Here is a 25,046-nt window from a genome sequence, read left to right on the forward strand (position 1 = left end):
TTTGCCGTAAACCCGCGAGTAGCGACCCCGCCGCTGTGGGGCTCGGCCGCTGTCCGCCGCACACGGTAGCCGGTGCGCGATGCGTGCGGGCGGGGAGGCGCCGCACCAGGTGCTGGGCCGGCTGCGGTTCCTGCTGCAGTGCAGCGAGTGCTTCCGCCGCGCCCGGGCGCTGCCCGCCGCGCTCTGCTACGTGCCGCGGGAGGTGCAGTACAAGATCTGCAAGGACCCCGCCGCCGCCGCCGCCGCTGCCGCCCGCAGCCTCCTCAGCGTCTGGGACAGCCCGGGGCCGGCGAGGGGCGGCAAGCGGGCGGCGAGGGCCACCATCGAGGTGCGGAAGGGCGGCTGCCTCCGCGCCACCGGCGAGGAGTACTGCAACGGCGCCGGGCTCTGGGTCAAGCTCAGCAAGGTAACGGCGGGGGGCTGGGAGGCCGCCGCGGCCTGCGCTGCCCGCGGAGGGGCCTGTGGGTCCGCTGACGGGAGCCGCCTGTCCCCCGCAGGAGCAGCTGGAGGAGTACCGGAGCGGCTGCGAGCTGGAGGAGGGCTGGGTGCTGGTGTGCAAGCACGCCGACGGCGGGGACCGGCTGGTGCCGGTGGAATCCACAGAGCGGATCCAGCGGCAGCAGCAGCTCTTTGGGGTGGACTATAAACCTGTCATCAGGTGCGGGGCCGCCGCTCTGTCTCTCCAGGTCGCCGTCCCTGGCTTCTCCGGCTCCTTTTTGCACAGCGGAGAGCAGGGAGGTTCTCGCCCCCCATTCGCCCACGCCCGACTGCATGGGCTGTCGATGTGCTGCTGCCCCTCAGCCATTCCTGCCCTGGCCTGAGTTGCTCTGGCCCGCTTGGCCACTTCCTTCATGGAAACGAGACAAGAGGGGTGCCAGATGTGGAGTTAACTGGGTTTTGCTCGGTCCCTCTGCTTGTCAGCTGCCTAGCAGGGTGTGCGCTGGAAGGAGTAGAGATGGTTGGAAAGCAAAGGGTTGCAGATGAGGCTGGAGGTGATGGAGGATGGAGTGCGGTGGGGCTTTAAACAAATTTTCCCCTTCCAGCAGCTCCTCAACCACCAGCTCCTTCTTTCCCCTGGGATTTTCTCATTTCCCCCTTCTCTGGGTTGTTTCAGATGGGAGCAGGTGGTGGATCTGACATACTCGCTGCGCCTCGGAGCGAAGCCCAAGCCCATGGAGCAGGATGAGGCCGCAGTAGAGAAGCTTCGGTACGAGCTGTTTCCCAACTTCTGTAGTGGTTGGGTGCAAGCCACTGTCTCTTCCTGGCTGCTCAGACAGCTGTCTTCTGCAGACTGGGGGGGAGAGAGGGAAGACAGGCAGCGGGGAATAGCTCTGCTCAGCATGGTTTTGTCCTAGATAACCCTGCACAAAGCAGAGAACAGGGCAAGACCAAGGCAAGCAGGACATGGATCTGCCTTCCATGACCCATTATCCTGGCTGCCCTGGCTCTCCAGACCCATTAATCCCTTTTCCCCGGTAGGTTTGTGCCTCCAACGTGGACTTATGAATGTGATGAAGACCTGGTGCATTTTCTGTATGATCACATTGGAAAGGAGGATGAGAACTTGGGCAGCGTCAAGCAGTACGTGGACAGCATCGACGTCTCGTCCTACACGGTGGGTTAAAGGGACAAGGCTGCATCACCCCTACTGTGCCATGTGCTTCTCTGGGCTGGGCTGCATTTGAGGATATGGGAGAGAAGCCTGGGGAGCATCCTGCAGCATATTGTGTAATGTGGCCCCTGGAGGGGCTGTGGTTTGAGAAGCAAATGCTAAGATTAGCTGCTAAGATGATTTTAGGGAGAGTTTGATATTCTGCACTCTGTGTGTGACCCCAGAGCACCTTGGAGGGTCAGTCACAGTGTGGAAGTGCACTTTGTACTACTCGTGTCTGCCCACAGCCCAGCAAAGGGAATGGGCTAGTTTGACACCCTCTGGTTATAAGATTCTTGACAAGAGTAACCACTAAGGGGAAGTTAATCCTACCTCCATCTGATCTTCCTTTCATTCGCTTCTCTCTTCCAGGAGGACTTCAATGTGTCATGCTTGACTGACAGCCATGCCGACACATACTGGGAGAGTGACGGGTCCCAGGGCCAGCACTGGGTGCGGCTCAACATGAAGAAAGGCACCATTGTCAAGTGAGGCACCATCTCCCCTCCGTGCTGGCTCACAGCTGGGGCAGTCCTGCAGCCCCAACTCTCTGCATGAGCTCGTCATGGCCCAAATATACCCTGTGCTCCCTGCCCCTCAGCCTTTGCTCTGGGCTTGAAAGGGTCTTAGCGTTCTCACAGGTACCTGGGGATCCCAGCACCAGCTGTGTGTGCTTGATAATAAGTGTGACCAGGCAATGAGGGGAAGCAGAAATGGGTGTTCAGATGCAGGTACCTTCTCCTCATTTTATGCTTCCCTTTGCAGGAAGCTCCTGCTGACAGTGGATACGACTGATGAGAACTTCATGCCCAAGCGTGTTGCCGTGTATGGGGGCGAGGGGGACAATCTGAAGAAACTAAACGACGTTGGCATTGATGAGTGAGTGGATGGGGGTGCAGAGTGTAGCATGCCCCTTGCAGGGGCCGGCGGTGCTGGACACCCCAACACTAAGCAGTCATGCCAGCACCAGCCTGGCTTAAGACATCCAGGGCCTTGGGACAGGCATTTTTCCATCTCTGAGCTGCAGATTCACTCTGCCTACAACAGCAGATGGGACAATCATCAGGGCTCTCCTGATCTGATTGTGGGACCCATTGCCATCGTGTCACCTGGATCTCAGGCACCAGGAGGTTCAGGCATTCAGCACAGGCCATGTTGTAGGCAACTGGCTCTGGGTTCCTGCCACAGGCTCCCATTTTAAAAGAAGCAAACCCTCTTCTCTTACAAGCAACTGAGAGGATTTTGGCAGGATGGGCAAGGGAACAACTCTGCAGCCCTTGTCTATGCTGTGTTTGCAGGAGCTACATTGGGGATGTGTGCGTCCTTGAGGACATGACAACACACCTGCCTGTCATCGAGATCCGGATTGTGGAGTGCAGAGGTAGGGCTGGGTGTTATGGCCGCATCCATAATGCACCTGTAGAAGGCTGTACATTAAGAGTTTGTTGCTGTGGCTTGTACTTCGTGGCCCTGTGGGGTGTTTCAAATGAGATGCAGAAGAACCATGGGGAAAGTCCAGGGGCACCTGGAGATTTGCAAGCTCTCAGCTTTCATCCTATCTTTCTCTGCCTTCAAATTTTTTTTTTTCTTCTGTAAATGCCTCACTACTTCTTCAGAGAGGTATTTCAGGCTCTCAGGATCAAGCCCCAGAGCTGGTGGAGCTGGTCACATTCCTAGTGTTTTTACTTGTAGACCTCCTATGCTAGAAGGATTCCTTTCTCATGATCTTAGCATATCATCCATGGTCTTCCTTGGCAGATGATGGGATTGATGTTCGCCTCCGAGGCATCAAAATCAAATCCTCCCGACAGAGGGACCTGGGGCTCAGTGCTGACATGTTCCAGTTGCCCAATTTAGTGCGCTACCCTCGCCTAGAAGGGACAGACCCTGACCTGCTGTACCGACGGGCCGTGCTTATTCAAAGGTACTGTATGGAGTGGGGCAGACAAGTGGGGTGGCACTGCCTGCAGGGATTGGGGCCATCTCCAGCACAAGTATGGCTGGAAGCTGTAAAGCTGTGTGACTCCCCTTGCGACAGGCATCTCGGGCCCTGGAGAAAATAGCACAGTCATTTAAGAACTAAGTGGGCTCTCTGGGGTAACTTCTCTACACTTTCAGAGGAATTTTGCAACTCGAGTTCACAATGTCCAGTGTGTCACAAGCGCAGCCTATCTGTGCAGTGTGTGGGCAGGTGTGTGCAGAGTTCCTGCAAGGGGTGCAAGGTCCCTGCAGTGCCCAGGGAGTGAGAATTTAGTACCAAAGGCTCTGTGATCTATAATACCATGCTGGATTGGGTTTGGTGCTGTTGTTACTTTTCTGCCTGTGTCCAGGCTGGAATAGGCTCATGCAGATCCCCGTCCCTCCTGTGTTACAATACCACCTTCTTTGGCTTTTAGGTTCATCAAGCTCCTGGACAGTGTCCTGCATCACTTGGTGCCAGCCTGGGACCACACTGTTGGCACATTCAGCAAACTCAAAGTGAGTAATTCTCTCTGTGTCTTGTGGGGCCTCAGTCTGGCAGGGTGATTGCATTTGGGCAGTGGCAAGGGACGCAATCAGTGCTTGTTGCCTTTAAAGCAGCTCAAGGGAAATACCTGTCTGAGCTCAGTTCATTAAAGCTGTGAAAGGTGATATTGTTTAGAGGCTAGATTCCTGCTAAAACGCTGATGTGGAAATACGTAGCTATGGGGTAACAAGTAGAATTAAAGCAGAGCACTTCACCCTCAAAAGGACTTGGACCATAGCAGCACTGGGCATGTGAGCTGGCCACACATCCCCTCCGAGATCTCAGTTCAGGACACTCTGTTCCTGCACTTGCTGCCAGCAGCATTGAGCTGACTGTGTCCAAAGAGCAAGGTTTTTACCAGTAACTTTCTTCTGGCTTTGATAAGCTTTTTATTTCCAGCTTTCTCATAAGACTGAGTTTGTCCCTCCAGATGCCTGTTTTCCTTACATCCTCTCCCAGAATACATGTGCTGGACATTGCTGGGGTAGCCCCATTCTGTGTGTTTCCAGGCCTGATATCAGAAAGCACTGTAATTCCTGTGCTGGCTCAACACAGGACCAAAGCATTTGAGGATTCTTGTTTGTTTAGAGGAGCTTGCTTTGATTACAAATAGGAGGGATAGTAAGACCAGTGTTCTGGTGAGAATGAGGGTGAAGGAGAGTCCAAGCAGCGCTGGAGTGTGAGCATCCAATGACTGATGGAGAGAGGACTGGGCTTGGTGTCTCACTTAAGCCAGAAAGCAAAATCTTTTCGAGTCAGAGGTAGAGCAAATATTGTCAAGGAGAGTGCATCTGTGTGTGGAAGTCAGTGGCCCTGGGAAGGGGAGACACCTGGAGGTGCAGTGACTTCAGTAGGAAGTAGATGACATGTTTTGGACACTGGTCACTTCTAATCTTTTGATCGTACCTGTTGGCAGCATATCAAGCAGTTCTTGCTGCTGTCCAAGAGGCGCACAGCTCTCATTACCCAGTGTCTGAAGGACTCGGAGACCAGCAAGCCTAATTTCATGCCACGGCTCTATATTAACCGACGCCTGGCTATGGAGCACCGAGACAACCCTGCCTTGGACCCCAGCTGCAAGAACGCTGTGTTCACTCAGGTACTGTCCCTCCTGGAAGGGTCCCCGCTGCTCTGGGGAGACTGGGGCATCCCAAAGGCAAAATGAACCACATAGAGGTGGGCGGAAGGGACAGCTTAAGAGCTGGAGATACCAGAAGTCCTCAAGCCTCTTCACATGACTCATAGATTCTACTCATGTGCTGATGATCCCATATCCAGGAATAACATCTAGGAAGGATTTGGGATCTCTGAGTTGAAGTCTTTATCCTGGATGCTCTCTGTGGCATGTTGGTAATGCAGAGCATAAGAATCTTATTACACTAAAAGGACAGCAAAGAATTCTTGTGTGACAACAATAATGCGACTGCATACAATCCTGTATCGTGGCCAGCAGGTCAAGGGAGAGGATTCTCCCCCTCAACTCCGCTCTCGTGAGACCCCACCTGCAATGCTGTGTCCAGCTCTGGGGCCCCCATCATAAGAAGGACATGGACCTGTTGAAGTGAGTCCAGAGGAGGCCACAAAGATGATCAGGGGGCTGGAGCACCTCCCTGTGAGGACAGGCTGAGAGAGTTGGGGTTGTTCAGCCTGGAGAAGAGAAGGCTCCAGGGAGACCTTATAGCGGCCTTCCAGTACTTAAAGGGGGCTACAGGAAAGGTTGAGAGGGACTCTTTGTCAGGGAGTGTAGTGATAGGATGAGGGGTAATGGCTTTAAACTGAAAGAGGGTAGATTTAGATAGATATAAGGAAGAAATTCTTTACTGTGAGGGTGGTGAGGCCCTGGCACAGGCTGCCCAGAGAAGCTGTGGCTGCCCCCTCCCTGAAGTGTTCAAGGCCAGGTTGGACGGGGCTTTGGGCAACCTGGTCTAGTGGAAGGTGTCCCTGCCCATGGCAGGGGGGTGGGACTGGGTGATCTTTAAGGTCTCTTCCAAACCAGACCTTTCTGTGATTCTATGATTGTGGTTTTACAGCAATACTGATCTTCCTATTGTCATTCTCCGCCCACCTCCAGAAGATCTGTTGCTCTATGTGTGCACAAACTGCCCAGACTGCTGTGAGATCTAATAAGCGTTTGATGTACCTCCAAGGCCAGAAAGCTTCATACAGTGGTTAACACTGTAATTTATGTTCCCTTTCCAAAAATGAAGGGCTTTTAGACCATTTAGAGATCAGCTTTGGTCAGTATTTAAGTTTGGGTCAAAACAGATTTCTTCCAATTTCCTGCCTTCACCTGGCACTGTTCCCCTGTAGAGGGGATACCAGCCTTGATCTTCTCTGCTTGTTGCAGGTTTATGAAGGCCTGAAGCCCTCAGACAAGTTTGAAAAGCCTCTAGATTATAGGTAAGTGGTGTCTGGGGGAGGAAGGGGAGCTCCCAGAACTGCATATGTTCTCTGTCACAGCAGGGTGTTTGGGAAGCCTGTGTGTGTCCTGTGCTCTGGAGAGGGTTTGCTAGGGCAGCAGCCAGCTCAGCCACGGGATTGAGGCCTGCTCCCCAAGGTGTCACCTTGCTGCTGAGGATGCAGCTGTCCCTGGAGATTGAGATCGTGTCCTGTCCTAAGCCCAGGCTGGTCCATCCTAGTCCCCTGGTGTCCCTGCTGTGCCTGCTGCCTCCCCAGCATCTCCTTGGCCTTGAGCAGCACCTCAGGCAATGCCTGGTTCTCCACAGGTGGCCCTTGCGTTATGACCAGTGGTGGGAGTGCAAATTCATCGCAGAGGGCATCATCGACCAAGGTAGGGGCTCAGTGATGCAAGGGCTCCTCTGGAGCAAAGTCGGAGGTTGATGAGGTGACTCTGTTGCTGTAGGGGCTCTTGTTTGCTCCCAGTGTTACTGCCCATGGAAGAGAAAGGAAAGGCAGGTTGCCTTGTCCTGCCTCCTCTGGCCATGTTCCAGATAAGGAGTGCTGCTTGCTGGCATGGGGACTAGACCTCCATTAGTCACTAACAGCAGCTTTGACAGTGCCAGTGCTCCCTCTCCCTGTCCTCCACAGCCCAGGCAGGGATGTTACTTCCGTTTTATTTCTTCCAGTGCCATAAGGCTCTGACCGGAGCCTTCTGCTCAGCCCTGGGCCAGGTTGGACCAGAATGCCTCATCTTTGCTCCATAACTGTGAGAGTGAGCGCATGGGGAGTTCACATCACTAAAATGCCCTTCTCTTGGGGTTGCAGGTGGCGGTTTTCGGGACAGCCTGGCAGATATGTCGGAGGAGCTGTGTCCCAGCTCAGCAGACACCCCTGTGCCTCTGCCCTTCTTTGTGCGCACATCCAACCAGGTGCTGTGGGTCGGGGTATTTGAGGCAGTTCTCTCTGTGCCTGGTGATGCAGTGTTGTCCTTGTCGTGCTACACACCAGGGATGTACCTACTTTTTCTAGGCTGAAGCTTTTCCTTGTGAAGGTTTGGGCAGATTGCTTTGTGGCATCCTGTTTTAGGATATGCTGACAAGTGCCTTGGGTACTTGTCTCTCACTAGGAATATTGCCAAGGAGGATGGGGGGTTTAGCCCACTTCTGTTGTGAGAAGTGCCCAGAGGCACTGCAGGATCTGAGTTTATGATGCTTCATGCTGTGCTGAGATCATGACTTGGAGTGTTTTGCCTCTTGCTCTTGTAGGGTAACGGCACTGGAGAAGCCAGGGACATGTACGTCCCCAACCCTTCCTGTAAAGACTTCCCAAAGTATGAGTGGATCGGGCAGATCATGGGAGCAGCTCTGAGGGGCAAGGAGTTTCTGGTAAGCTTTCAGCCTTGTCCCTGTGTGGAGGTTTTCCGCAAAGGGAGTCATTAAGCTCCTTCTGCAGCCTGTCTGACAGGAGCATGGGAGGGCAGTGTGATCACACACAGGGATAAAAAGTGTTTGGCAGGATTTGGGGCTGAGGGGTTAGGAATGCTCACAGCCTGAGTTTTGGGAGATGCTGCAGGGAGCTTGGGAGAGGGTGTCGGCTCTCTGCTTAAGTATGATGAGCTCTGCATGTGGGCGGGTGAGCAGGGAAGCTCCTTTGTGTCTGCACTGTTGAGCCCTATCTCCATCTTTGGGGATGTCTCCTTTCACACAGACTCAGCAAAAACCCTGTTCTCCTTCAGGTCCTGGCTCTTCCTGGCTTCGTATGGAAACAATTAACAGGGGAGGAGGTCAGCTGGAGCAAAGACTTCCCTGCTGTGGACTCTGTGCTGGTGAGAGGGACTGGGAGGCTGTGCCTATCCTTGTGGCACTCAGCAAGTTTGTGACTTGTGTCCCTGTCCTCATGTTGTACTTGCTTCTGTCTGTGATGTGTCAAAGAAACACACGCAAAAGGGCACACTTAACATTTAATGCATCCTGTTGCTTGAAGGATGCAATGCCCCAGTGTCTGCTAAACAGCTAGCTCTAGGGCAGCACACCCCACGCTGTGCTGCTGTCACAGGCACTCCAGCCCTTGTCTGGGAAGGGAGGAGATGGGAGCTCAGGCACACCACTGCCCACTGGGAATCTCTCTAACAAGCACTCATCTGGGGCCTGGGCAGGTGAAGCTCCTGGAGGTGATGGAAGTCATGGACAAGGACACCTTTGAGTTCAAATTTGGGAATGAGCTGACCTACACGACAGTGCTGAGTGACCAGTGCATGGTGGAGCTGATCCCCAATGGTAGCAGCACTGTGGTGCGCTATGAGGACCGCAAGGAGTTCATCCACCTGGTGCAGAAGGCTCGGCTGGAGGAGAGCAAGGAGCAGGTAATGACGTTCCATATCGCCAGTGGTCACTGAGCTCCCAGACACGTACCCCCTAGTCTGTTTCTGGTAAAATGCATCGTGGTTAGTGTCCCTGTGCTCACTAGTGCAATAGTAGGCGGTCCTTTTTGGTGAGGTGACACAGAATCGTCTCAGTTGGAAAAGATCTTGAAGATCATCCAGTTCAACCATTAACCTAACACTGACAGTTCCCAGCTACACCAGATCCCTCAGCGCTGTCGACCCGACTCTTAAACCCCTCCAGAGATGGGGACTCCACCACCTCCCTGGGCAGCCCATTACAACATCTAACAATCCATTCTGTTCTGGAGCCCATGGAGTTGAGAAGCAAAGTGGCTTGTAGTGGTATAGGAGACACAGGGTTTATTCCCAGCTCTGACACAGGCTTCCTGAATGAACTGGGATGCATCTTTGTGGGATCCTGTTCCCTTCTTCAGCCTCCTTGGAGCACTTGCTGAGCAGTCACATGGCTTGCATCCAGTCAAGTCCCTAGGCTCAACCACAAGCCAGGGAGATGGGCAAGACTATCTGTCCTGTCTGCTTTTCAGATCATGGCCATGCAGGCTGGGCTACTGAAGGTGGTGCCCCAAGCTGTTCTTGACCTCCTCACCTGGCAGGAGCTGGAAAAAAAAGTCTGTGGAGACCCTGAAGTCACAGTTGATGCCCTGAAGAAGCTCAGTAAGTGAAGAGCTCTGCTGAAAACTCCCTGAAAACAACATTGTCCTGTGCTGGGACAAGGAGAGGTGTGGGAGAGTGATATTAGCCTTTATTACAGTGAGAATGTGTGTCTGTATACTGCTTGCCTTTAGCCGGGTGCTAATGGGGACAGGGTTGTCCCTTGTCTCTATGATAGGCTTCAGAATAGAGGCTGGGTCATCCCTAGGCTGACAGTATCTGAACCTCTGTGGAGCTGAGATGTGGATCTGGATGTGCTTTCTGGGAGGTGCCTGACCATGTGTGTCCCTCACACCTTAGGTGTATGTGCTTACACCTTGCAGGCACCCAGAGGTTTCTTCCTGTGCTGCAGAGGACCTCTGGGTGAGCAGGGGTGGTCCTGCTCTAAATTATCCAGGAGGAGCCTGGATCTTTAATAAACTGTTTTTCTGTATCCTTTCTGACAGCCCGGTTTGAGGACTTTGAGCCATTGGACACCCGTGTTCAGTACTTCTGGGAAGCACTCAACAACTTCACCAATGGTGAGTGATTTACTCTGTCTCTGCGTATGTTGTGCCACAACAGCTCCTGCATGCTGCCTGGGAGCTGGGGGGTGAAACCACCCTCATGGCTGCTGAGAGAACAAATGGGAGCCAAGGAGAGCAGGCAGCTGGGCTGCAGGAAATGATTGCTAGTGCTGTGGCTGTACTCCACATCCCTCTACAGTCTGGTGATGTCTTTGCTTTTCCTTCACAGAGGATCGTAGCCGCTTCCTCAGATTTGTCACTGGCAGGAGCCGCCTTCCAGCACGGATCTACATCTATCCAGACAAGATGGGGTGAGTCCATTCTTTAGATTGCAAGCCTGGCAGATCCCACACCAAAGGGATGTGTGGCCTGGTCTCCCTTGCTTTGCTGACCTGCTGGTTCTGACCAGTTTGTCACCTTCTCCTCAAGCTCTGAGACAACAGATGCTTTGCCAGAGTCGTCCACCTGCTCCAGCACCCTCTTCTTGCCCAACTATGCCACGTAAGTTTTGGTGCTTCCCTGCATCTGGGAGTCTGTGTGTCTGGGCTCTCTTCTTAACCTTGGTGCTGACCCGTAGGGCCCCATCGCTTTTCATGCTTATGTCCCCCTGCCTGTGCCATGTGGCTGTTGTGATTCTCCCTGTGAGCGGCTGGTGAAGCATAACTTCCATCTCAGAAAGCATCTTGTCTTCTTGGCTGGCAAATGCAGCAATGGCAATTCCTCCTTGTCTTTTATTTTCTCCCCCGTACCCCTTCCTGCCATCCCCAGAGCCAAGGTATGTGAAGAGAAGTTGCGCTATGCTGCCTATAACTGCGTGGCCATTGACACAGATATGAGTCCATGGGAAGAGTGATGTTGCAGCCTGACCGAGCAGCATGGACAATCGTTCGACAAAACTGTGCAGTGGGAAGAGGTCCCTTGTCCCCACAGGATGTGTATATATAATAAACATACAGGTGTGAAGCCTGGCGCCCAGCAGTGATAACCAGCACCTCTTTGGACAGGGAGGTTTGGGTCTTCAGCAGGGTGGGAGGTAACTTGGCGTGTAAAAGTGATTGCAATAATGAAACTGTGGCCCAGCCCTCATACATCGGAAACCTCTAGTAGGCTTTTGTAATTTTCTTCTCCACATGACCCTGTTGCAGCTTCACAGGCTGTGCTCTGCTCCAAACCGAAGTGGGGTAGGGCCACAAAGCTGCACGTCAGGTGACAGGACAGGACAGAGGACCGTGAGCTGCTGCTGAGACCACGGGGGTGCTCAGAGATTCTCAGTGTGTCCTAGCCTGAGTGTCCTGACCACATTCCCTTGCCTTGTTCCTGCTCTCCCCTGAGGTCAGTGGAAATGAGATCATTCATGGAGGTTTAAGAAGAAATGGGGCAAGTTGCTGGCAGGTGCTGCAGGGGTGCCTCTGGCCACCAGGTGTCACGACAGACCTGCACAGCAGGACAGCGGGTGCTGTCAGAAAAGGGCTCCCATGCTTTTATATCGCACAGAATCCCAGTTCCTGTGACCACCCGTGGTTCCTTGCACAGCAGCGACTGCTGGGGGAGCTGCTCCCCTACAGGAGGGGGGGAACTGTCTGCTTCCCTCCTGCTCTGTAACCTTCAGTTCTGCATCCAGCATGCTGGTGACCTAGCAGCTGTTCTCCCAAGCTCTTTGAACCTTGGTTTTCCTCTAAAAAACAGTATTAGAACTAATCTGTTCCTCGTTCTCATGGAGGTGTGCAGGCAGGGCCAAGCTTTTCTCCCAAGCAGCAGGGGTTAGAGTAGTAACAGGCACAGCAGCACCCGGCTCTTCTCCCCTTTGCCGTGGGGAGGTAGGTGGAGGTTTCAGATGGACAGGGAAAGCCTTTGACCCAGGGAAGTGGAGAGACTGTGGGTACCAAGGGTTGGAGCTCCTTGAGAAGATGGATATGCAGTGTGTGAGTGAGGGATGGGCAATGAAAACTTTACAACTTCAAGACCATTGGAAATGTTCCTTGATCTTCCCAGCCCTGGGCAGGGCTAGTCGTTGCCTAGCACTGTGAGTTATCAGATGTCGGTCCACTTTTATACCTCCAGCTCCACCTTCAGCTTGTGTGGTCTGTTGGACCACCACTGCTAAGAGCCACTGAGTCAGTGGGGCTAATGCTGTGAGGTAAGATTTATCCTGTACTAACACTTGATGCCTTTTTCTCCTCTGTTGGAGTCTGTCATTCTGAAATCACTTCCAGTTGTAAATGAAGTCCTTCCCTTCAGCACTTTCCTTTGAAACTGCTGTATTTCCAGACCTGCTGAGGGAGTTTGTGCTAAAAGGGATGTAGGACCAGAACAGATTATGTGCTGCCATCTCCCGCATCACAGTGAGTGGAAGCAGTATAGGGTGAGCAGGGGGGCTGCTTCTGGCAGCCCTTGCCTGCAGCAGAGCCTTCCATGCTCAGCTGGGTGGGTGTGAAGTCCCGTCTGCTGGAGGAGGTTTTTTTGTAAATCCTAGAGTTATCTCAGAATAGAGCTTTTTGGCTTTGTGACTGACTCCAATGACCAGCATGGACAGAAGCAGATCCAGTGTGGTACCTTGCAGTGCTGGTGGCTGAGTCATTTCCTAGGGTGTCTGTTTTAAATAGGTCTGGATGAACTAGTGAAAGGACTTTGATCTGCTATCTTGGCCTCAGTAAGAAGTGTTGTTGAAGGAGTCTTCTGCACTGAGCTGGGATTTGAAATGAACCATCCTAGATCCTTTCTGGTCACTGACATTTGGGTGGAATTGATCCTGCTTTTTCCAACCTTGCCCACTTGTCTCTGAGGGGGATCAGTGTTATTTACGGAGCAGAACTAGAAGTAGCAAGAAGAACTGACTCCTTTCTGATGCTTTGTTGCCAGGCAGGGGATGGTTGGTTGATGAGTTGCTCATAAAATGGCCCTAGTCTTTGGTGGAGGGTGGGCTGATGTCACCTGTGGCAGTGGGCAGACTAAGAGTCACCTGGGGCTGTTTGGGGTGACCAGCTGCAGGGGAATAGGCACCTCTGGCTGAGACACCTGCAACAGGTGACCACTGGCTCCCCTGGCCTTGGTGGAAGTAACTGCAGCTGACAGGGTAACTGAGGTAATTATGGAGGTGCCCAGAGGAGCTCAGGTTTCTCACTCAGAGATGAGACACTTGGACAGCTGTATTCCCTCTTATCATCCATGTGTGCAGTCCCAGCCCTCTGTGATGCGGAGAGAGCTGCTGTGCAGGGTCATGCTGAGAGCAGAGCCTGGCTGAAGTGGTGGGATCCTTCTCTAGAAGCATCATGTCATCTCCATCCTTGAAGATGCTCAAGGCTTGTCTTACAGCCCTGGGCAATCTGATCTAATTTACAGTCTCGCCTCACTGGCTTCAGGTCTAGGTCCTCCCTAACCTGAAGCACTTAATGACTGAAGTTACTGGCTCCAGTTTTTCCCAAGTTTCTGTACTCTTCCACCCAACAAGGTCTTCTAGCCCCTGACCTTTCACACTGTTGGGTTTATATCCTGCCACTGGAAAAAATGCTGCCCAAGAGCTTGCTGGAGTTTTGGTGTGAGTACTGGAGCTCGGGGGAAAGGATCTAGATGGTGACAGGGATTTCTATTTTAAAAATATTTGTAGTAACAGGACCATGGCTGGAGCAGTTGGGAGCTCATCCAGGATGGTCTGGGTTTAATCCTTACAAGCATATTGAGAGAAACATTGTTTTACCATATATACCATTGTTTTACTGTCCCTTTTGTGTTATGGCCGCGTACATGTTGAAGAATGGCAGCAGCAACTGCTGTAGCATTACACTGGGGTGTAGAAACCTGTGAAAAGCCCTTCCAGTTGCAGGAAGAGCCCATTGCCGCAGCGAGGTCTCATTTAGTGCATGGATAGAGGGTCTGGACAAAAGTGAGCTGAGTACGGACACCAAGATTACCCACAGATCATGCTGTTGAGTTTGCTGTGCAAAGGTGAGCTGGAAAGGGGGAGCCGGTAACCTGCCTGGATCTCTTCCGCACAGTCCTCTGTTTTGCCTGTGATGTTTTAAAGCCAATCACAAACTGAATTTCTGCTGTGACAGCCCAGTGAATTGTGGAAAAGGTCAGCCTGGCTTAGCTCTGGCCAATCTCAGGGGCCTGAAGTAGGTGTCATTTCAGTACTGGGTCATGTTCTTTCTCCTCTGATCTCTAAAGCTGCGTGTAGGAGCTGTCTCCTGCCATGTTTGACAACACAGAAATCAACTGCTGCTGCTTCAGACTCCTGCTGCTTGTGGCCCCCCCGGGGTGGGGGAGCCCTCCTGGGCACCAGGAGCCAGAGGCTGTGCATTCCCCCCCCCCCCCCCATCACCCAGCCTCGAGTTGGTTGAGATTAATTTTCAAGCCAGTGTCATTGTGAAGAAGGTTCTGGTGCCCCTGTGCTGCTGAGAAGAGGAAGCAGTTGCTTGGGCCAGATCTGCAGGGGGGTAGGGACAAGCTGGGGGAAAGACTGATGCTGTGACGGCTCCATGTAACCACTCGCTCTCTCCTGACTTCAGCTTGCTGAATTGAAATAGAATAGCTTCAGGTGATTAATAATGAGGGTGTAGTCTAGCTGTTCTTGTTATTCCACTAATATCCTGGAGTATGACAAGCTATAAATAGTTTGACAGGATCTGTCTGTCCCTACCTCATGTAGGATCTAAATAAAGTGAACATACTAACTACTGATGATTTGTCTGGTCTGGCTGGGGCTCCTGGATCCTGTTGGGTTAAACAGTGATGGTGACTGGTGTCATGAGAGGCAGCTGGAAGTGAAGCAGAAATTGGCTCGGTGCTACCCTTTGCACACAAAGCGGTGTCATGGAGATGACTCAGCGTATTAAACAGCTCAACCCTTTCCAGCAACTCTGTAACCGGATTTATAGGGTGACGTGGCTGTGGAGGAAGGGCACGGGACCCTCCTGGCTGTGGTGGCCGCAGTTAGGACCGAGGCAGGAGTTTGCATTTCTCTCGCACCGTGGTTCAGGGCACTTTGCTCCTGGCGAGGCTGGTGCCTGTCGCTGTAACACAGTCATGTCTGTTCAGTAGATAAGCTTCAGGGGTGACAGCTGTCGCACCTCTCTTTGCAGCGTGCCTTTACAGGCAGGGATGGAGCTGGACTCTGACCTTCCAGGAGAGCAGGCAGGCGCTGGAAGGGCGTGGGGACCTTTGAGCTCTGCCAGCCCGGTTATTTCCCGATCCCTTAACGCAGCTCTTCGTGCCTAGCCTTGGAGAAATTCGGGCAGCGTAGGGTGGAGCTGAGTTGCTCTCTGACACCGCCTCACTGTGGTATGCAACAGGCGGACATGACATGGGGTGACGCACCGCCAGCGTTCTGGGGTGGTTGGGTGCTGCCGGGTGTCACGGCCTCGCTCCTGCCGCCAGGATGCCGCATGGCCGGGATAAAGCTGCTCCCCAGGGGTTCCTGGAGCCTCCCCACCCGCTGCAGGCCTGCCTGGGGCAGGAATGTGCTCCCCAGCCAGCCGGGATGCCCGCTCCTCTCTTCCCTGCCCATGCTGGAGATGTAGCCCTGTGCCCTGACCCTACCGGCACCCCCACTCTGCTCGCAGGGGTACAGGCAGCGACAGGGGCGTTGGAGACCGGGAGGGAGCGGAGTCCTAAACTGCGGGGCGAGGGGACACCGGGCAGCGCCTGTCGGGGACCGCGGGACGGGGGCGGGTGTTACACGGTCGCATCTTGGCAAACGGGGGGTGACGGCGGCCCCGCACCCCGCTGGAGGACTATGGCCCGGGTGCGGTGAAGAAGGGCTGCGGTGTACTGGGGCGCACGGGCGGAGCTGCGCCTGCCCGGGGGGAGGCGGCAGCCCGGGAGCAAGAGCTGCTCGCGGTGGGGCGGCCCCGGAGGGCCGGGCCGGGCCGGGCGCGGCCGGAGGCGGGCGCGGTGACACCGCCAGAGGCGAACGGGCACCGCCGGGCAGGGCCGGGGCGCAGCCGGAGCAGCACCGGGAGGGTGCGCGGAGCCGGTAGCCGGTGCGCGATGCGTGCGGGCGGGGAGGCGCCGCACCAGGTGCTGGGCCGGCTGCGGTTCCTGCTGCAGTGCAGCGAGTGCTTCCGCCGCGCCCGGGCGCTGCCCGCCGCGCTCTGCTACGTGCCGCGGGAGGTGCAGTACAAGATCTGCAAGGACCCCGCCGCCGCCGCTGCCGCCCGCAGCCTCCTCAGCGTCTGGGACAGCCCGGGGCCGGCGAGGGGCGGCAAGCGGGCGGCGAGGGCCACCATCGAGGTGCGGAAGGGCGGCTGCCTCCGCGCCACCGGCGAGGAGTACTGCAACGGCGCCGGGCTCTGGGTCAAGCTCAGCAAGGTAACGGCGGGGGGACGCGCCCCACAGCGCAGCCGGGAACCGCCGGGGGGCGGGGTGCCCGGGGTCCCGACGGCGGTGACGAGCCGTGGTGCTATTTCAGGAGCAGCTGGAGGAGCACACGAGCAGCTGTGACCTGGCTGAGGGCTGGCTCCTGGCCCAGAGGTTTGGAGAGGGAGGAGATAAGTTGGTCCCGGTTGACTCCGTGGAGAAGATCCAGTGGCAGCGCCAAACATTCGGGGTTGATTATAAACCCGCGGCCAGGTACGGCCCCCAGCCTGCTGCGCCCCGGATAGGGACTAGGCTGTGGGCACTGCAGGCACGTGTGGCTGGTACCCGCAGAGGACGTGAGACCCTGCCATCCCCAACCCCTTGGGACGTCCAGCACGGCCCCCCTGGCTCCCTCTAACACGGGTGGGACACATCCCCGACGAGCCGCCTGCGGGCAGGAGGGTGGTGGCCCCTGTAGGATAATCCTGTTTGCTTGTGGTAGCACCTGTGCGGGGTAAAGGTGGTGCCAGGGGGTTTCTGAGGCTCTCAGGTTTGGGCTGAGCAATGTCACAGAGGTAACGCGGTGGTGAGAGAGCTCATACTTGATTTTCATGATGGAAGATCATGTGCAGGGCTGGATTCCTCTGCTCGGCCCCAGCCTGCACCTGGGTGTTCTCATCCCTCCCACAGCTGTTCCTGCAGCCCCTGGGTGTTATCCCTGGTCCCTCAGTGCTGCTGCCTCTACTCTACGCTAAAGCAGTAACGCTTGGGCATGCTGAGCACTGATCCGTCTTTTCCCTTCTGTGACTCCTCCATTGGTGCTGCTCCAGCTGGGAACAAGTGGTAGACCTGACCTACTCCGTGCACCTGGGAGAGAAGCCCAGACTCGTAGAGCAGGATGAGGCCGCGGTGCAGAAATTTCGGTATGATTGTATATGCTAGAGTGGTGCTGCAGCCCCCAAGGAGTGGCCAGCCAGGGCCTGAACATGACTGGGGAGCCAGGACTGGCTTCAGGGTTGGGAGTGGGGAGGATGCATGCCATGAGATGCCTTTTACATTGATACTGTTCAACGCTGCTCAAGCAAAGACGGCCTTTGCTCCGTGGAGCATCAGAGCAACTGCCTTGTGCTATTCCCACTGGGCTGGGGTGGCCATAAACACCTGGTGTGGTGGTGCTGAGATACACCATGTCACCTACCTGCAGCAGGGACAGATGCCCAGCACCATCTTAATATGGTGACCATGAGATGCTGGGGCATCTGCACAGTGCTGGTGGGCAGGTTTGGGGCGCAGCCTGGTCTCCCTGTCCTGTTAACGTGGAGCCCTTCTGCAGGTCTGTGCCCCCAGGCTGGAGCTACGAGCGTGACATGGAGTTGGGACGCTTCCTGTATGATCACAGCGAGAGGGAGCTGCAGGGTGTGGACTGCACCAAGGAACACCTCAGCAGCATTGAGGTCTCCTCTCAGGTGGTGCGTAGTGGGGCTCCTTCGCAGCCTAAAATCAGCGTGAGACATGCGAGTATTGCCATGGCTGCAGGGAGGAGTGGCTGGCAGAGGCTGTTCCCTCTGTGAGGGGCAGGGAATGGTGGTGTGGTTTTGCTGCTCTAGCGAAGCTGCCGGGAGTTGGGCATCTGGAGCAAAACCCTGTTGTGTCTGGAGCACTGTGAGGGGTCCATGGCTGTGCCCAGCTTGCTCTGTGCAGGAGCCACCATCCACCCACAGCCTAGCGAACCAAGGTGCTGGCCCAGTCCTGACCGACTCTGGCACCACAGGACCCATCCCAGGGGTGGTCATGGCATGCCCATGGATGCTCAGCTCCCTCCTTCCGCTTGCTGCACTCTTGCAGGAGGACTGTGGTGCAGCCAATCTGACGGACAACCAGACATACAACTTCTGGGAGAGCAACGGGCCCCCGGGGCAGCACTGGGTGCGGCTCAACATGAAGAAAGGCACTATTGTCAAGTGAGACCTCGGGGTGTCCCCTCCCTGCTGGCGGCTGTGCCAGGGATGGGCAGGGTGCAGTGCAAAGCACCATCTTCCTCCCGAATGCAGCTTTTCCCAGGCTGCAGCTGGAGGCTTGGGGTTGAGGTGGGGGGCAGCTGCTGCCAGATGCACCCCAGGAGGACACAGCCTTGTCCACAGTCCTAGGACATCCCTGGGGCCATCTCTGTATCCAGGCAGCTTGGAAGGGGAGGACAGTGTTGCCACTTGCCCTTCTCATCCCCAGGAAGCTGTGGCTGATGCTGGACGGGCAGGCAAGCTCCTATATACCCAGGCGGGTGGCTGTGTACGGGGGTGCACTGAACAGGCTGCAGCACCTGAGAACTGTCCTAATTAATGAGTGAGTAATGAGTGAGGAGCAGCCTGGGTCTGGCTTGGGCCAAACTCTCAAGCCAGATGCTAAGGAAAAGGCTGGGGTTGGTCCTGAGTGACCTGGTGGTGACAGTGGCTCTCCATGGGTCAGGGCTCCCTGGGTGCAGGCTACATCTGTTCCCACAAGTGTGGTGTTCCCCTGCCTCCATGTGCCAGCCAGGCGTCTTCATCTCCACTTTTGCTCCTCATCTGTACTGCGGCAACTGGTCTGCAGTGTGTTTCCTCCTGCCTGGTGACTTTGGGGATCTTTCCGCCTCCTCCTCTTCCTCGCCTCTGGCGGCACATGCGATGGCACCTTTCTGAGCATCTCTGCCATGCTGTAGCCGAGAAGTTCTGGGGTGCTTCACCTCTCTCTTTGCTCTGACTCTGCAACGCCCTTCTCAAGGCAGGCAGGGGTTTACACAGGGGTGTGATCTCTTCCTCCTCCTTCCTCAAAACTTGCCTGTTTGCCTTTTTTTGGCTGAGCAGTGAGATTTTTCTTTGAAGAAGCACACACAAGACCGTTGAGGTCCCCTCCCCAGTGGCAGAAGCCAACTCCTCACTGTGTCTCGGCAGTCACAGTGGTTTTTTCCCCATGCACCTGTGGATCTTTGCCAGGACCTTACCAAAGGCTTTGGAAACAAGCAAATCACTTGCCAAATTGCTCATCTCCACAAACCCCTGTTGCCTTCGAAACACACCACCCTTGCATGACCAGCTTGGCTTGGAGGATGGTTGTGCCATTGTGAGATGTACTAAGACCCCCCTGGGAACAGTGATGCGCTTTTGGCCATCTTGCCTTTCTGTTCTGCTTTGAATTTATGCTTTTCTGACTCTTTGGATGTGGCTTCCACCTTCTTCAGGACGTCTCTGTGCCTCTGACAGCCTCTTCTCTCCACTCAATCCCCTCCTGCTGCAGCCCCAGTGAGGTGGGGAGGGCTTTTGCCATCAGTAGTGGTGCATCCTCGGCTGGGGAGCCGGAGTGGCCCATGCCTCGCTGGCTGCCTCGCCAGTGTCTGTGCCTCGCAGCTCTGCCATTTCCCTCTGTGCTGTATGCAGGAACAGCTACCACAATGTCTGCATCCTCCGCGACATGAAGATCCACCTGCCGGTGCTGGAGATCCGCATCCTGGAGTGCCGGGGTGAGACTGAGCTGCCAGACTGAGGCTGCCAGCTCAGCCCAGCCCTAAAGCTGCAGCTGGTACTGGCAGCTGTGGATCTTCCTGCTGCACTGGCTGCTTTTTGGGGTTCATTGGAGGAAAAGCTGGGGAGTGAGCTTCATTTGGGATGCTGCAGGTGCTGGGGGCTCTTTGCCCCCAGTTGCAGCATCTGAGCTGTGCCAGCTGCACAGCTGCAGTCATGCATGCAGCATTGCTGTCCTTTCTTGGCAGATGAAGGGTACAACGTCCGCCTGCGAGGGATTAAGATCAAGTCATTCTGGGAGTGGGACCTGATCCTCAATGCTGACATGTTCCAGCCAGCCCGGCTGGTGCGCTACCCTCTCCTGAAAGGGGTGGATGCCGATGTGCTGTACCGGCGGGCCGTGCTTATTCAGAGGTATGACACAGGGATGGCACCGTCTCCACTGCAAGCCTGAGAATAACCATGCCCTTGCCTCTAGCAGGGGGTTGCACATATCTTGCTTAAAGTCTGCCAGATCCTTTCCTGTGCATGGCAGGGACTTCAGCTTGCTGCTCCTTGTCCAAACATGGCTGCTTCCAATGTCTGGGGAGCATGGTGGCAGCATGGGATGAGGAGGACCTGCATCACGTGGAGTCCCCCACCCCACTGCCTGCAGGGCAGCCCCAGGCTGGGGTCAGCACTGGCCCCACAGAGAGACCCTCTACAGTGATTCAGCTGCAGTGCTGCGGCATGGGCTTGGCTGCCCAGGTTTGCAGCTTTTTCTTGGGAGGAAAGAAAAGAGTGTTTGGCCAGAGGGGGCTTGCTGGGTGCTTTCCTTGGTGTGCTGGTGTCCCTCCGTGGTCTGGAGGGGACCCATGTGCAGAGAGCACAGGGCCCAGGCTTGGTGCACCCTGGGGCTGTCTGTAGCAAAATACCATGGGTGTGTTGGGCTCCACACATCCGCCAACCCCCTTGCATTCTCACGTTGCTCCTCTCCGGTCTCCAGGTTCGTCCAGCTCCTGGACAGTGTCCTGCATTATCTGATCCCCCTCTCTGAGGACAGCATCGGTACCTTCAATGCGCTCAGTGTGAGCATTTGCCAGGCTCCCTTGGGATGGTGCTGATCTCATCACAGGCTCGGCTGATTTCACTGGGGGCTGTGGCATGTACCCCTTGATCTGATGGGGACAGACCAGCCCAGGGCTCCTGCTGAGAGCTGCTGTGCTGGGTATTGCCGGAGGGATGGGGGAGCTGAGCATCCCCTACAACACCAGGAACTGTGCTTGGGGAGATGGAAAGAGAGCGTGTGGTGGCAGGATCAGGCCTCTAACCATCCCTGCTCATCCCTTGCTAGAGCATGAAGCCATTCCTGATGCTGTGCAAGCAGAGCACAGCCCTCATCATCCACTGTCTCCAGTCCTCGGAGAGCACCCACCCTCACACCATGCCAAAGCTGTACATCAACCGGCACCTGGCCCGGGAGCACCGTGCCAACCCTGCGCTGGACCCCAGCTGCAGGAACACTGTCTTCACCCAGGTACAGCAACATGCTGCCCCATGCCAGGTTCTTGCCAGTTCAGCATCACTTACCCCTGCTGTATCTCATCCCCTTTCTGCTCTGCTCCTCTCCAGCTGTATGAAGGCCTCAGATCTTCCAAGAACAATCAGCCCCTGGACTACAGGTAGGTCTTCAGCACTGCATTTGTGGGGTGTCACCTCCCTGGCATGGGGTGTGGGGGGACGCCAGGTGCTGCATGGGGCTGTTGCTTCCCCACAGGTGGCCCCGGAGCCACAGCCAGTGGTGGGAGTGCGATTTCATCACCGAGGGCATCGTGGACAATGGTGAGAGCTTCCCCCTCCTGCCCTAGGGCTCACCCCAGGGCTCTCCCCTGGGCTTTCTCACGTTGGGGTGCAGCTCGGTGGGTCACCCACTGCAGTGGGGAGCCCACACTGTCCTGGCTGCTCTGTGGGAGGCAACCCTGCTCTGCACGTCTTGAGTAGTCCCTGCATCTCCACTACCCCACCAGCACTGCCCCTGCCCCAGGGAGAGGGACAGTTTGGCCACATCCTGCGGCTGAGCATCTGGCCCCGGCATGTCAGGAATAACCAGCCTCTTCCCCCTCTGCAGGTGGCGGTTTTCGGGACACCCTGTCAGATGTGTCGGAGGAGCTGTGTCCCAGCTCAGGTGATGTCCCTGTGCCACTGCCCTTCTTCGTGCGCACCTCCAACCAGGTTTGGCACCCCACTGTCTGCCTCTGCTGGCCCTGGGGGTACAGTCAGCAGAGTCTGGGGGCTTTAGGGGTATTAGTCCTATCTTTAACACTTGCAGGGCAGTTGACCGGGGAGGGCTGTGCTTGTACCCAGGTAGCAGGAGTCTCCTAATGGAGCATAAAGGGCATGAGAGGCAGGCGGGGGGGTGATGGAGAGGGAGGCTGCAGAGGGACCACGCTGAGCTGGTCGCATCTATGTCTGTGGGTCCTAAGCTTCTCTCCCACAGGGTAACAGCAGCAGTGACGCCAGGGACATGTACGTCCCCAATCCCTCCTGCAAGGACTTCCCCAAGTATGAGTGGATCGGGCAGCTGATGGGAGCAGCCCTGAGGAGCAAGGAGTTTCTGGTGAGCGTGGTAGAGCCTCCCTGCCCAGCAGGGTGGCTTGGCAGGGGCCACTGTGTCTCGGGTAGAGGGGCTGTCCTTGTGTGGAGGGGCACAGGGAGGATGCATGACTCTGGTCCTTCTGGCAGATCCTGGCTCTGCCAGCACTGGTGTGGAAGCAGCTGGCAGGGGAGGAGGTCAGTTGGAGCAAGGACTTTGCTGCCGTGGATTCGGAGCTGGTGAGTGTGTCTGGGGGCTGGCAGGGCAGTGCTGTGTACTCCAATGGCTGCTCCAGTTCCGCCATGATTGCTTTTGCCCATTGGGGTTGCAGGTGAATCTGCTGGAAGTGCTGGAGGGGGTGGACAGGGAAGGCTTTGAGCTCATGTTTGGCAAAGAGGTGACCTACACAACGGTGCGGAGTGACCAGCGCATGGTGGAGCTGATCCCTGGTGGCAGCAGCATTGTGGTGCGCTACGAGGACCGCAAGGAGTTCATCCGCCTGGTGCAGAAGGCTAGGCTGGAGGAGAGCAAGGAGCAGGTAATGCTGTCCCCCAGGGCCAGTGTGGCTCGAAGGGAACCCTGCTGCTGTGGCAAGCCCTCCTGGTACCTGTGGGATTGGTGGCTGTGAAAACGTGTACCCAAAACCAGATCCAGTTGGGTCGTTCCTCTGTGCATCCCATGCCCAGGATGTCCATGAGGCCTGGGGACCCACTTTGGGGTCCTGCAGTCCCGCAGTCCCTGCACCTGGTGCCTCGCGCAGCTGTGCTGGGCTCAGACTTACCCCAGTGATGTGGGACCCCTCCTGTGTCCCCCCAAGATTGCAGCCATGCGCGCTGGGCTGCTCCGCGTGGTTCCCCAGCCTGTGCTGGACCTGCTCACCTGGCAACAGCTGGAAAAGAAGATCTGCGGGGACCCTGTGATCACAGCGGCTGAACTGCGGAAGTTCAGTAAGTGCCAGGGCCAGCCCAAAGCTGCTCCTAGACCCCTGTTTGGGTGGGCCCCCCCCTTGATGACACTCGTCCTGCGCATGCATCCTGCCCCAGGCTGAGTCCCTGGTCATTGGGTACCCAGGAGCCTGGGGGAAAATAAACCAAAGAGACCCTGGATAGGGATGCCTCTGGTTTAGCTGCAAACCCCAGCAATCCCCGGTCTGGTCCATCTGGTCCTCAGCTGCTATGGCCAGAGATAAATGGCCATCCTGCAAACTGGGACCCCTATTTCTCCACCTGTTTTTGCACAGGGTGCCAGCCCCGCTCAGGCATGCTGGGGGGTCTCAGGGGCTGAGGGCAGAGGGGCTCCTCTCCTGCCTCTGCTCTGGGCTCTCACAGAAGGGCAGAATGAACATGTCCCATGTTAATTTGCTTTGCCGTGAGTTTTTAACAAGCTGTTGCACGTTCTTTGTTGCAGTCACGTTTGAGGACTTTGCCTCCAACGACACCTGTGTGCAGAACTTCTTGGAGGCACTCAACAACTTCACCAGTGGTGAGTGACCCTAAGCCTTTCCCTGCTCTTTATGAGCAGCAGGGTGGGCCAGGGGCCAGGATACCCACTGCCCTGCACCCTGGGGATGGTCACCAGGTTCTTCCCTGGAAGTCATCTGGAGTTGTCCTGCCTGGCCTTTCCTGAGATGCTGAGAGCATCCCTTAGCTTTGCCCCATGCTCTTGGGATGGTTCTGCACAGACAGACCCTGCTGCGATGGCAGCGACTGGGACGATCCTGTCCCTGTCCCTGAGACCTGAGCCCTGTCCTTCCCCTCAGAGGATCTCAGCCGCTTCCTCAAGTTCGTCACTGGCCGGAGCCGTCTCCCAGTTCAGATCACTGTCTTCCCAGAAAGGTCGAAGTGAGTCCATCCTCCCTGGGCTGGGGCTCCTGCATGGTTCGAGGTCCCAGCACTCTGCTGGGGTTCTGGGTCGTGCTGTGGTCTGATTCTCTCCCCTTTCTACCAAGCTTGAATGCGTTGGACCTGATGCCACAGGCCTCCACATGCTCCTGCAGCTTCTTCTTGCCCAACTATTCCTCGTGAGTTGACCTGGGGATGCAGGACAGGGATGCTCCCCCCTCCCTGGGGCTGACATTAGGGTCTCCTTCCAGGGGCCCCAGGTTCTGCCCTGGGGGATGTCGGGGTGGGTGCAGGGAGGGAAGCGTGAGGCTCTGGGTACCGATCACGATCATGACCCAGCATCCCCCCCTGCCAGGGCCAAGGCCTGTGAGGACCTGCTGCGGTACGCCGTGTACAACTGCGTGTCCATCGACACCGACAAGGAACCCTGGGATGAATGAGGCCCCCCAGGCACCCCATGCCGTGGGAGCCACCTGCCGGGGAACCCCAGATGCAATAAAATTGCAGGGTCAGATCCTGCCGTCCTGCCCCAGGTCCTGTTTGTGTCGGTGCTTCTCGAGGGCTGGGACTAGAGCATATGTGGCCAGTGCTGCACCTGGGGGGGCCAGCAGGGCGCTGCCTGCTGAGTGCTGTGCCGGCTCCGCGTGCTGTGGGGTGGAGAGCAGGGCGTGCACGTGGGGCTGGGGGTCCACAATGCACCCCGAAAACCTCCCCCCCTGCGCCTTTC

At 56.1% G+C, this 25,046-nt stretch overlaps 2 protein-coding genes across 6 annotated transcripts; both read left to right on the forward strand.

Moving 5' to 3' along the window:
* Position 1: 1 nt before the first annotated feature.
* LOC141960607 (E3 ubiquitin-protein ligase HECTD3-like) lies at positions 2–14,758 on the forward strand. The gene is made up of 21 exons (XM_074906321.1): positions 2–406; positions 498–658; positions 1,115–1,207; positions 1,480–1,615; positions 2,024–2,139; positions 2,417–2,530; positions 2,950–3,032; positions 3,410–3,575; positions 4,048–4,129; positions 5,074–5,256; positions 6,505–6,557; positions 6,884–6,948; positions 7,383–7,486; positions 7,823–7,942; positions 8,293–8,382; positions 8,713–8,919; positions 9,486–9,615; positions 10,059–10,133; positions 10,348–10,429; positions 10,548–10,619; positions 10,887–14,758. Exons 1-21 carry the CDS (start codon positions 80–82, stop codon positions 10,969–10,971), a joined length of 2,544 nt encoding a protein of 847 aa, XP_074762422.1. The 5' UTR covers positions 2–79; the 3' UTR covers positions 10,972–14,758.
* A 1,135-nt stretch (positions 14,759–15,893) lies between these two features.
* Positions 15,894–24,843, forward strand: LOC141961310 (E3 ubiquitin-protein ligase HECTD3-like). Of its 5 annotated transcripts, none has more exons than XM_074908138.1 (21): positions 15,897–16,424; positions 16,528–16,685; positions 17,243–17,335; positions 17,746–17,881; positions 18,258–18,373; positions 18,639–18,752; positions 19,823–19,905; positions 20,155–20,320; positions 20,892–20,973; positions 21,240–21,422; positions 21,518–21,567; positions 21,663–21,727; positions 22,014–22,117; positions 22,383–22,502; positions 22,628–22,717; positions 22,810–23,016; positions 23,296–23,425; positions 23,886–23,960; positions 24,238–24,319; positions 24,427–24,498; positions 24,675–24,843. In XM_074908138.1, the coding sequence occupies exons 1-21, from the start codon at positions 16,104–16,106 to the stop codon at positions 24,757–24,759; spliced, it is 2,532 nt and encodes an 843-aa protein (XP_074764239.1). In that variant the 5' UTR covers positions 15,897–16,103; the 3' UTR covers positions 24,760–24,843. The 5 variants fall into 5 exon arrangements, with proteins under 5 accessions (XP_074764241.1, XP_074764242.1, XP_074764239.1 ...); XM_074908137.1 differs by having other exon boundaries at positions 15,898–16,424; positions 16,525–16,685; XM_074908139.1 differs by lacking the exon at positions 18,639–18,752 and having other exon boundaries at positions 15,899–16,424; positions 16,525–16,685.
* The last annotated feature ends 203 nt before the right edge of the window (positions 24,844–25,046 follow it).

Source organism: Athene noctua, chromosome 5, assembly GCF_965140245.1.
Source record: "Athene noctua chromosome 5, bAthNoc1.hap1.1, whole genome shotgun sequence".
Taxonomy (NCBI): Eukaryota; Metazoa; Chordata; class Aves; order Strigiformes; family Strigidae; genus Athene; species Athene noctua.

Coding starts and splice junctions, on each gene's coding strand:
- LOC141960607 (XM_074906321.1), top strand. CDS start 80: ATGCGTGCGGGCGGGGAGGCGCCGCACCAGGTGCTGGGCCGGCTGCGG. Junction 407..497: donor TCTGGGTCAAGCTCAGCAAG/GTAACGGCGGGG, acceptor TGTCCCCCGCAG/GAGCAGCTGGAGGAGTACCG. Junction 3,033..3,409: donor CCGGATTGTGGAGTGCAGAG/GTAGGGCTGGGT, acceptor CTTCCTTGGCAG/ATGATGGGATTGATGTTCGC.
- LOC141961310 (XM_074908137.1), top strand. CDS start 16,104: ATGCGTGCGGGCGGGGAGGCGCCGCACCAGGTGCTGGGCCGGCTGCGG. Junction 22,503..22,627: donor TGAGGAGCAAGGAGTTTCTG/GTGAGCGTGGTA, acceptor TCCTTCTGGCAG/ATCCTGGCTCTGCCAGCACT. Junction 22,718..22,809: donor CTGCCGTGGATTCGGAGCTG/GTGAGTGTGTCT, acceptor TTGGGGTTGCAG/GTGAATCTGCTGGAAGTGCT.